This window comes from Pezoporus wallicus, unplaced genomic scaffold, assembly GCF_028554395.1.
Source record: "Pezoporus wallicus isolate ANWC-B61680 ecotype Strahan unplaced genomic scaffold, APGP_CSIRO_Pwel_v1 contig_2144, whole genome shotgun sequence".
Lineage (NCBI taxonomy): Eukaryota > Metazoa > Chordata > Aves > Psittaciformes > Psittacidae > Pezoporus > Pezoporus wallicus.
Window position 1 is genome coordinate 57355 of NW_026640952.1, and position 11532 is coordinate 68886.

The 11532-nt window shown below is 46.0% G+C and overlaps 1 protein-coding gene and 1 long non-coding RNA gene across 2 annotated transcripts; both read right to left on the bottom strand.

Moving 5' to 3' along the window:
• Positions 1–1437: 1437 nt before the first annotated feature.
• Positions 1438–11240, bottom strand: SYNJ2BP (synaptojanin 2 binding protein). Its single transcript, XM_057421362.1, has 4 exons — positions 10973–11240; positions 6538–6674; positions 4954–5049; positions 1438–2033 (listed from the first exon to the last, which is right to left on the bottom strand). The coding sequence occupies exons 1-4, from the start codon at positions 11043–11045 to the stop codon at positions 1893–1895; spliced, it is 447 nt and encodes a 148-aa protein (XP_057277345.1). The 5' UTR covers positions 11046–11240; the 3' UTR covers positions 1438–1892.
• LOC130605678 (uncharacterized) lies at positions 2404–4289 on the bottom strand. Its single transcript, XR_008973759.1, has 2 exons — positions 4221–4289; positions 2404–2806 (listed from the first exon to the last, which is right to left on the bottom strand). It is a non-coding gene; the product is annotated as an uncharacterized LOC130605678 (long non-coding RNA).
• Positions 11241–11532: the final 292 nt, after the last annotated feature.

Consider the following 11532-nt stretch of genomic DNA (forward strand, 5'->3'; position numbering starts at 1 on the left):
CTCATCCTACTAGCCTGTTCCACATATTCCCTTACAGAGAAACTCAGCTTAGACAAGGGCTAGCCAAAGGCTTGTCTCAGACAGACCTTCTTCATACTTTCTGTATCTTTATTCTGATGGCTGACACGACAACACTGACTTGTAATCATTTATCTTAATCCACACAGGTGCTCCATGTGGTCACCACAGCCAAACATTCAGAGCAGGTCACAGACAAGCAAGTTGGTTCATGTGGCATCTGCAAAGATCTGTCTGAACAACAGCCCTTCTGCTATCGGGCATAACTAGTTTGACAGCCAAGGCAAGTCACTGCATGCACCAGCCCAGGCCATCCAACACCAGTATACATTCACCAAACCTCAAGTCTGTTCCCGTAAGTTTCATCTCTCCCTTACATTAGAGCAGTTTATAGGCCAAAACAAAATTTCATGTGGTCTAAGTGCTCCGAAACTCCATGGTGATTTAGGAATGTCATGTGTAACAGCGTACCATTTTTTTCTCTAGCAGACAACAGGAATACAGCCCTGAGCGATCACACAATTTCAAATACATCAGCAACGTCCTGCTAGAATAACAAAGAACAGAGACACCAGATTTTCTTTGTTTGAATATATATATTGCGTATGGTATTTTCTTCTTTTTGTCATCATACTTTTCTTTTACAAAAAACAACAAAACGCATTGATATCTTGGAAACAAGGGAAACAGGTCTTCCCCACAAACCTCATGTCAGCTGGGGCATTTAAAAGCATCCATATCACAGTGATGAGACCCTGCAGGTAAATTCAGCTACGTGCTTTCCAGAGCAAGGGTCTCTCCCTTTGGTTTTATTCACTAAGCCTTACTCTGGCACACATCTGCCAGTCTATCTCCCAAATATCACATCAGTCTTCACAAACAAGCAATAGTCAAGATGATCCCACTCTCTCTTGGCTTCTCCCTTTCAATCATCATAAGATTCTCTGACTGCAGAGAGCAAGTTAGCTGCTACAGGAAACTTTTTTGAAGTATTCTCCACACAAAAAATAATCCCCAAAACCGACCTTTAACCTGAGCAATGCAGACTTCAACCCACTTGATGGAGGGAGGGAATACTGCTCATTACTAATTTAAGGATTCTTCTGCAGCTTCAGCATGCCCAAATCTCTTGCCACTGCTTACCCTTGTGCTTCAATTGTCTGCCGGTCTCTCTCCAGTATGCTAGCATTTTGTGGAAAGTTTTCTCTTACAGCTCTGACCCAACAGTGAGAAGTCGATCAGCAGGCTATCTTTTGTCTTCCTAGAACTGGTGGAATACCTCATCAATACAGAACATTGCTGTTAAATCAGCAGCTACACTGATGATTTTAACTGTGAAGCCACACATTGGATTTTGTACATTTCTCCTAAGGTATTCATTTAGCAACAACCAATAAAAATTCAGTGAAAAAGATAATATACCCTCTGTGTTGCTTCTCTTTATTCATGGTTCAGACAGGGTTCATTAGTTTCAAGAAAAATACAGTGGAAACAAGGCAAAGCCTCTAGTAAATGTTTGTGATTTAAAACCACCCCAACCCCCATGCTGTTTAACCAAATCACATCTTAAAACATGATATAGATGAGTGTTTGAAAGTTCATGGTGCAAAATAGAGGGAGATGTCAAAACCTCCTCAGATAGTCAAAAAAACAGCTATCTCACCCTATATGTGAACAGAGTGATCTCCCTTCCCCTTTTCCTCTCTGCTTCCATTCACCCTGCAACAAAATCAATATATAGAGAACATCAGCAGCAGCTTTATGATAGGCAGTGATCCTCTTTGACATCAGTCTGTGATAAGATCGTTGATTCTCTATCTTTAAATTACGTCATAGCTGTGTAAATATGCAGTGATATCCAAAACGTGAACTCTTCACATCCGCTGTCGATACCTCAGCAAGATCCAGACTGCTGCCGCAGCAAGCGCCAGGCCTGGCACAAGAACGGCTGCTAGAGGAAGCCCACCTGATTCTCCATCACCTTGATGACCCACAGGGCCATTCTGTGGCTGCAACTACAAGGAAAGAAAAGTATTTGCGTCAGAGCCCATCACAGGAGAGCACCCACTTTTGTGCCAGGACCAGGTGGTTCTGTGAGGATGTGCATGATGTTTTCCCCACATACCTGTACATTCCACACATGGGAGGGCTAGAATGGCTTTGGATTGACTGAGCTTTACTGCAGGGCTCCCAGTCACTACCAGGCACCTCATGTTTCTCTGCCACTTGGTAAACTAGCACTCTAACAGCTGGAGCTGGGTACATTTAATACAGCAGAAGCAATGACATATATTCCCAGTCATCCCTTGATGCACATCCCACCACACCATTTCCTGATGTCTTTACAAGGAAAAGGACATCACTAATTCTCTGTTTTTTTATTTGTACTTGCCCTGTATGCTAGTCCAGAACACTTACTCCTTTACTAAGGGAGCAGAAAAAGGGCCTCAATGCACCTCTCCCCACCAGCATGCTTCAGGCTTTGTCAGCTTCTGTGCTAGCTCCAAGTTACAACAGTGCATTAAGGATTCCTCTCTTTCTATATCCAAAATGATGCCAGTATATTCAAACTATAGAAGCCCACATTTCATAGAATCATTTAGACTGGAAAAGACTTCAAAGATCATGGAATCCAACTGTTAACCGAGCACTGCCAGGTCCACTGTTAAACCATGTCCCTAAGTGCCCCATCTACCCATCTTTTAATTACCTCCAGGGGTGGTGACTCGACCATTCCCAGGGCAGCCCATTTCAATGCCTGACAACCCTTTTCGGGAAGAAACTTTTTCTAATACCCAATCTAAACCCCCCTGGTGCAACCTGAGGCCATTTCCTCTTGTCCTATTGCTTGTTACTTGGGAGAAAAGACTGACAAACCCCTTTCTCCATCCTCCTTTCAGGAAGTTGTAAAGAGAGATAAGGCTCCCCCTGAGCCTTTTCTTCTCCAGAGCAAACAACCCCTATTCCCCCAGCCACTCCTCATGAGGCTTGTCTCTAGACCAGCTTCACTGCCCTTCTTTGGACATGCTCCAGCACCTTAATGTCTTTCTTGTACTAGTGGGCTGCACACACATCTCGACACTAACCTAAGTGATGACTACTGAAACAATGGGGAGTTCTGCCTCCAGTAAGATTTTGGCCTCTGAAACAAAACTGGAAAACTGGAGAACTTGAGATTTTGCCTTCACAGACAAACCTTTGCCTCTGAGTAAGGAGATGTCTGAGAAAACACATCATACTCCAGCAAAACAAAGACCTGGGGAGTTCTCCAAACTCACCTCTTCCATGATATTGACACAAACAAGTAATGCATGGATGATTACAGCTGTGGTCAACTAGAGAGGCTACAGTTCAAATAAAATGGCAGTCAGGTGAAGTTCCCGATGACTGGGAGAAGGGAAATATAACCCCCATTTTCAAGAAGGGCAAAATGGATGACCCAGGGAATTACAGACCAGTCAGTCTCACCTCCATGCCTGGCAAAATCTTGGAGCAGATTCTCCTGGAAGGGATGCTAAGGCACATGAAAAACTACAAGGTGCTTGGTGACAGCCACCATGGCTTCACTAAGGGGAAATCCTGCCTGACCAATTTGGTGGCCTTCTATGGTGGGGCTACAGAACTGATGGACAGGGGTAGAGCAGTTGATGTCATCTATCTGGACTTGTGCAAAGCGTTCAACACTGTCCCACACAACATCCTTGTCTCTAAATTGGAGAGACATCAACTTGATGGATGGACCACTCAGTGGATAAAGAACTGGCTGGATGGCGGCACGCAAACAGTTGTGGTCAATGGCTCAGTGTCCAGCTGGAGACCAGTAATGAGTGGTGTCCCTCAGGGATCGGTGTTGGGACCGGTCTTGTTCAACATCTTTGTTGGTGACATGGACAGGGATTGAGTGAACCCTCAGCAAGTCTGCCGATGACACCAAGCTGTGTGGTTTGGTTGATACGCTGGAGGGAAGGAATGCCATCCAGAGGGACCTTGACACGCTTGTGAGGTGGGCTGATGCCAACCTCATGAAGTTTAACCATGCCAAGTGCAAGGTCCTGCACCTGGGTTGGAGCAATCCCAGGCACAGCTACAGGTTGGGCAGAGAAGAGATTCAGAGCAGCCCTGTGGAGAAGGATTTGGGGGTGCTGGTCGATTAGAAAATGAACATGAGGTGGCAGCCTGCGCTTGCAGCCCAGAAAACCAACCGTATCCTGGGCTGCATCAAAAGGAGTGTGACCAGCAGGTTGAAGGAGGTGATCCTGCCCCTTTACTCTCTCTCGTGAGACCTCACCTGGAGTATTGTGTGCAGTTCTGGTGTCCTCAACATAAAAAGGACATGGAACTGTTGGAGCAAGTCCAGAGAAGGGCCACGAGGATGATCAGGGGACTGGAGCACCTCCCGTATGAAGAGAGGCTGAGGAAGTTGGGGCTGTTCAGCCTGGAGAAGAGAAGGCTGCGTGGAGACCTCATAGCAGCCTTCCAGTATCTGAAGGGGGCCTATAGGGATGCTGGGGAGGGACTCTTCACTAGGGACTAGTGGTAGGACAAGGGGTAACAGGTTAAAACTTAAACAGGGGAAGTTTAGATTGGATATAAGGAGGAAATTCTTTACTGTAAGTGTGGTGAGGCACTGGAATGGGCTGCCCAGAGAGGTTGTGAATGGTCCATCCCTGGCAGTGTTTAAGACCAGGCTGGATGAAGCCTTGGGTGATATGGTTTAGCGTGAGGCGTCCCTGCCCATGGCAGGGGGGTTGGAACTTGATGATCTTAGGGTCCTTTCCAACCCTAACTATTCTATGATTCTATAAAATCCTTGTACGTATAATTCACACTGAGCACCTGGACATATTTTTCTGCTTCATGATATAGAAACCTATCAGTCATAGAAACCAGTCTAAGCTGAGACAGAAATAACCCTAAGAAACAGGTAAAGCTTACCCTGCGCTGAATTTTCAAAGACACATCACAGCCTGCATTCCTGAACAGTTCCACAGCATCCTTGTGCCGCAAATCCTTCAAGTCTCTGCCATTGACCTAGCAAAAAAAGAAAAGGAAAACCAGTTGCTGAAGGGCAAAAAGCAAATTTTTAATGATGCGGGCTAGCACAAGAAGGAGATATAATTCTTCCTTTTTCATAAAATGATGCATTTGGGGCATGATACTATAATCAGCAAGATTCATCCATTCATATTATAGATGTATTTTTATCTGTTGAGAGATTACATGAGAAACCCCAAGCCACAACACAGAAGTACTGAAAATAACTACCTAGAAGCAAAATCAGAATAGAAGATGACAGCTGTGCCAACAGCAAGCTCTTATACTGTTGCTTTACTGGCAATAAATCAAAGGTGTAATTCTGACAGCTAATGAAAATAAAAAAGCAGCTACAGCAAAATTATTATTATGAGTGTCTTTCCCACATTGTTCCTTCTGCTGCTCTCCCTTTGAAACCCTTATGTTTGAAATAGCATGGTAAACATACATTTAAAAGCACAGTGACATAACAGGAAAACAAAAAAAGACTTACATACATTTTGGCAGTCACTTGAAAGTGTTAGCATTTTTCTTTATTTAAAATAATATGGCAATAGGTTTTATAACCTATTTGATTTCATTCACTAACTGATGACATCTATCCTAATTTTATTTTTTCATCCCCACTACCCCTAACTATATCCCCTGAGATCATACCCAGTGCCTCCTTTCTCTTGGTATTTAGACTCCCCAAACACAAGTACATAAATATTAAGCTGTCAAGAAAAGATAGGATAATATTCTCTATTTAACTTAGTATCACTTTCTGGATCAATAACAGGCTCCAACTACTGCAAGGCACTCTGTAGAGGCTAAATGATTACATGTGGAACATAGTAAGTATAAAATAAAATTAAGCAGTATTAAAAGACTATGCATCACACTAGGAGAGACTACATCTTCACCCAATCACTTTGTAAATCATATTGTCTTGTATGATTGCCAACTGTTTGAAGAATGAGCAGGACTGAACCTCAGCCACTTTAAAACATTTTTCTAAAAGGGGAACCAGCCTGTATTATTCCTGATCAGCTGAAATGAAGAGTTTTATGGCCTAGAAGTTTTATAGCCTAAAAATCCCGCTGAGCAAAAGGATCAGTAAAAAAATTGGAATCTTAAGAGATGGAAGACCTTTATTTACATGTGTATCAATGACAATCTGTTGTGAGCAAGAGAAGGTCTGATGGAATCTAAAACTTCCGGGAACCAAGTCAGAGGAAACATAAATGCAGCACCAAGGAGTGAGACAAATCAAGAATGCAGAAGAGATGGGCCCATGTGTAGAGGCACTCATCTCCCTAGTGTTCAAAGTTCTATCCAGACTCCCAAGATAGCTCCTCCACAGAGGAGCATCACCTAACTGTATTCATCAAACCTTCCCTCTCTGTGCACTGCAATAGCAAACCCACATCTCATATCACATCACTGATCATCTCTGATCACAGCACTTCAAGAACACATGGGGCGACAGAAGAAAGGGCTTACCGATAAAATTTTATCTCCTTCTTGTAATCGGCCATCAAGGTAAGCTGCCCCATCCTTTTTGATCCGGCTGACATAGATGCTGCTGTCATTGGAAATGTACTGCTGATCTGTCCCACCAACAATGTTGAAGCCCAGCCCTAAGGTAAGCCAAAGAGAAAGCTGATGAGAAAAAGCTCAAAGCTTCAGACATTCTTGCTCTTGTTGGAGACTGCACCCTCCCAGTTGTCCTTTTCTCTCCACCATACTAAAACTCACAGCACACAAATCTGCATCATCCTTGCCAGCCATCACTGTCCAGAAAAGTTATTTTCATGAAGCTTATCTTGAAAGTAGAAAAGAGACCCTGAATGCTTGAGGGCCCAGATGCTTCATTCCATAAAGCACCAATGAGCCATTTTGAGATGGGTGTTGGAGAATACTGAGGGACACGCCATTGTTTCTGAGATGCTGATTCAGCCCTCAGCAGGAATATACCTCTTCAGCACAACAGGAAATGAAAAGAATGAATTCGACATTTCACAGGAGGCTATGGTAAATTATTACCTTTGAGCAACAAGAAATCATGCCTGACAAGCATGTCATGAGCTGGAAAACAGAGTTAGGAAAGGCAAGGAGCATTAGATCCTGTCTACAGATAAGGAAGCAGGCAAGCAGAGCTGCGCTACCAGCTTGAGGTCACTGAGAGCTCAGAAAGATCCCCTTCCACATCTCAGGAGCTGGGACTGGCATCCTTCATCTCCGTGAATAAGATTAGCTTAGATGCACTACTTCACATTGTATATAATCACTTTTTTCTGTTTCAGGGATTCAAAACATGAAAGGAAATAAAGACAAAGCTCTCAGATTTAAAGCAAAAGAAAGAATACGCACACATTAAACAGAACTGATGTCCACATTTCTGTTATGTTTCATATTGTTCTTTAAAGTAAGCCTTGATTACAGATTTCTAACTGGAACCAGCTGCTGGATTAAAGTGCAGTTAAGATTAAGACTTCTTGTTTCATCAAAATTGAGAAGAATAAATTGAATTAAAATTGAAAAACCACAGGGAATGAGAGCACATTACCCACTTTTCATGCAGCTAAGTCTCTCAGTAAATAATTATATATGACAAGGGATGGGAAAGATTCCCTAAGAAGAGGCTTGCAATGAAGAAAGAAAAGACAAAAAAAATTCACCAAAACAAATATACAATCAAAGTAAATGGGGGACGGGGAGAGGGAACCCTCTTTTTTCTGATATAAACCAGTCATCCAAAACCTCTTGTCAAGAACAGCTGAAGGTGAATTCTCCCTATGTTCAGCCAAGTTGATTGATTTATTTTCTCTTTCTTTTTTACTTTCTCTCAAAGTTGGGACTTGAAACTCGGAGGAGAGTTGCAAATAAAAGTAAAACCACCTGGTGCCTTGCTGGGAAGCAGCACTTTAAATCAGTCATAAGAGATCAAAGGATGTACTAGATGAGTCATGCTATTTTAAGCATGCATCTAAAGCTGGGAAGTAAAGAAATATTAGCAGCAATATTGCCACACCTCCCCCTCTCTCCCCCACCTCCTTCCTGGAAGCTTCAAATAAGGAAGAAAATAGAAGAGGCAGCAGACTGAAGAAACACTGACATTTCAGGTAGATATTAACTATTCCAAGAAGGGACAGCTGTGCACAATAATACACCCTTGGGTGGGAATTAAAAAATAAATCTTAAAATCCACAAACATAAAATTATTTGCCATAAAACCAATAATCTGGGAAGAGGGGGAAATCAATACTGCAGAAAGTATGCAGTTTAATCAACACTTATGAAAAAGCCAGAAAGAAGGAAACAGTTTTAGAATACATTCTCTCTTGCATATATTAAAAAAACCCATATATATACACATATGAATTACAGAATCATAGAAGGGTTTCGGTGGGAAAAGACCTTAAGATCATTTAGTTCCAACCCCCCTGCCATAGGCAGGGACACCTCACACTCAACCATGTCACCCAAGGCTCTGTCCAACCTGGACTTAACACCGCCAGGGATGGAGCATTCACAACTTCCCTGGGCAACCTGTGCCAGTGCCTCACCACCCTCACAGTAAAGAACTTCTTCCTAATACCTAACCTGAACTTCTCCTGTTTATATTTAAACCCACTGCCCCTTGAAAACATATATATATTGCAAGTTTTCACCCACAGTTGGATAAATAATTAAAAGTCACAGCATTGATCAGAAGAGGCACCCTGAGATAGAAGTAGATCTTCATGACAAAAAGAAGCAGCAGCTCATGCTAGACTAAGTTAAGTATTCACAGGGCTTGTTCACTGTGTATTTCCTTTCCAGCACTTAAACTTCCAGTCTGGCTAAAAATATCTCCCCTTGAGTGCTCTGCTCTCCCCTAAAAATATAATTCCTTGAGTGCTCTGCTATTCTTCTCCTTCCAGTTCATGCACCTATAAAAGCAATATAGCAGAACTAGGAGAAAAGCAGCAAGAGGAAGAAAAGAGCACACAGTGCTAAATCCCTACAAGGGATTTAAATGCTTACAAGGGGCCAGAAGTGAAACAGCAGAGTTTTTAAAAGCAGGCTCTGGGCCAAACTGACCCTCCCTGAGGCTACAGACCTCCCTATGCCTCATTTAAACCCCTTAAACTTAAAAAAAATCCCTCAAAAACAGAAATTTACAAAATTATGATTGGCAGGATTAGGGAACAAGATTACAAATTGAACCAATGAAGTTACTTAGTTTTCCATAAAACCAGAGTTTTCTGCCTAGTTTCAGCCTAGTACTTCAGAAAAAGTCTGAAACAGTGAAGAGACATGCACACATTGCCTTGCCATTGTACATACATTCACCTCCTCAGCAAACTTTTGCCAGGGATATTTAGTATCAGACCTATTCTGAAAAACTGTAGTCAAAACTCCAATTAGAGAGATTCTGGGATTACGCTGTACTTTACAACCAACAGCGCTGTGTTTCTTCACAGAAAGGAGATATAGCTCACACAGTAGAAGTATCAAGGTTTTAAGGGGCTGTAGGACCTTCAAATCAAGTAACATAGCTAGAAACCTAACTAAAAAGACACAGCCCATCTTAATGATGGGACAAATGGTACTCCTGGTAATAAGATTTCAATTGCTATGGCTGCATTCAAGACTTCTCAAACCATGACCCTTCAACACTTTTCAACTAGCTCAAAATTTTAGGCTCCAAAATGTATGGAAACAGCTTTCCCATCACAACCAGCTTCATTTAGCATAGAATTTTCATTGACAAGCATAGCTTCAATGGCTTGAGCTCAAGGCTGTGCAGGCAGTGCTACGCAGCCTTCAGACAGGTGCCTACTGCCGTGAGCAGAGAAGGCAGAGGGCTGCCCACCAGGCTCACCCTTTGGGTGTTATTGCTGGCACGGGGGCCAGGACCGATCCCAGCCCTGCACAGAACTACCTGCACTCCCGAGAGAGGAAAATGGCACATACACCAACAATGTGGGTGCTGCAGGTCCCCGGGAGACCCGCAGAGCCAAGGCCAGCCAGCAGCCGCGCCCAGGAGTGGTGCAGACAGTAGCGCTGCCACATTTTCTCTCATGCTCATTTTAATTAAGCAGGCCTCACGCACCGATGTGCAGCTCTAGCTCCAAAACCTCGCTGGAGCCTGCGGTTCTTTGGAGCCAGGTTTTTGCTCCGGAGCTGTACACTTGGTGCTAACTTGTTGCACTTTTGGAAATGCCATTCGAATGGCATCATAAATCCTGTGAAAATACAAGCGTGGACAGGCTCCTCCAGGCTTCCGTGAGAGCACACGCTGCTGTGACAGGAAAAGCAAAGCCAAAAACATGCCCCACACACTGCCCTATCCCCTCTCCCTTCCAGCCTGCACTCCTCTCACTCAGTGCCCTGAAGCCCTCCTTAATGCTACCCCAAACCCCACAACGCTGAAAGCATAGGGTATGATCACTTTCACTCATGCTTTTCAAAACGCCCCCTTATTTCGGGTGTCCACAAGGCTGAGCGCCTGCCACCTCACTTGAGAGCAACAGGAGCTGCCCCGGAGATGGCAGGTCCCGGGAAACCCAGCCGTGAGCTGCTCCTCCGCAGACACCGCTCGCAGAAGACAAAATCCTGCCCCAGCCAGCTCTCTTTACGCACGTCACGGCTCTCCCCGCAGCGGTGTTTCCGCCACGGGCCGTTTCCACGGGCACGCAGCGGCAGGAGAGGCCGCAGGGACCGGGACCGTCCGGGCTGCCGCGCTGGTGCCGGAGAACGGGCACTGTGCGCACCGCCGGGACCCTCCGGCCACCGCCGTTCCAACGGGGCTAATGCTCCCCCAGCCCCACTGCCGCCGCGCTCTCAAAGCGGCCTCCCCGCCCCGCCGGGGGCTGCGCAGGCCTCGGCGCGGCTGATCCGGCCCGGGCGTTGCCGAGGCCCCGGCGAGGGGCAGCTGCCCCCGGCTTACCGGAGGATCTGCGGGTGAGGTTGATGATCTCCTCGGAGAAGCCGCCGCCCTCGCCCGCCACGCTGCCGTTCATGCTGCGGCCTGAAGGTGAAGTCGGCTCCTGGGGCGGCCGCTTTCGTTTCCTCGGCCGCCGCCGGAGGGCCACGCCGCGGAGCGCTGGGAGTTGTAGTCCGCAGCCGGCCGTGCCGCCCGCTGACGGGATCCTACTGCCAGCCAGCGCCCGGCTCGCTGCGGGCACGCGGCGCGGAACCCCGGGGCTCAGCACCCGCCTCTGCCCACGGGGCCCGGCCCTCCGAACCAGCCGGGCTGCCGCGGCGGCTGCGCCATCGGGAGCGGTGCCGGGTGCGCGCCCGGAGAGAGGCACATCCTGAGGGCGGAGGGCCCGGGATGGCCTGTGGAACGGGGCTTCTCCTTCCAGAGCCCGTGATGGGTCTCCCGGCAGAGGCGGGAGAGGGCCGTGCCCTGGGGAGCCCTCCCTGCCTACCGGGGAGCACGGCACGGCGACTTCCTGCCCCATACATCACTTTTGCCCGGCACCGCTTTGCTCCCCACACCAGGGT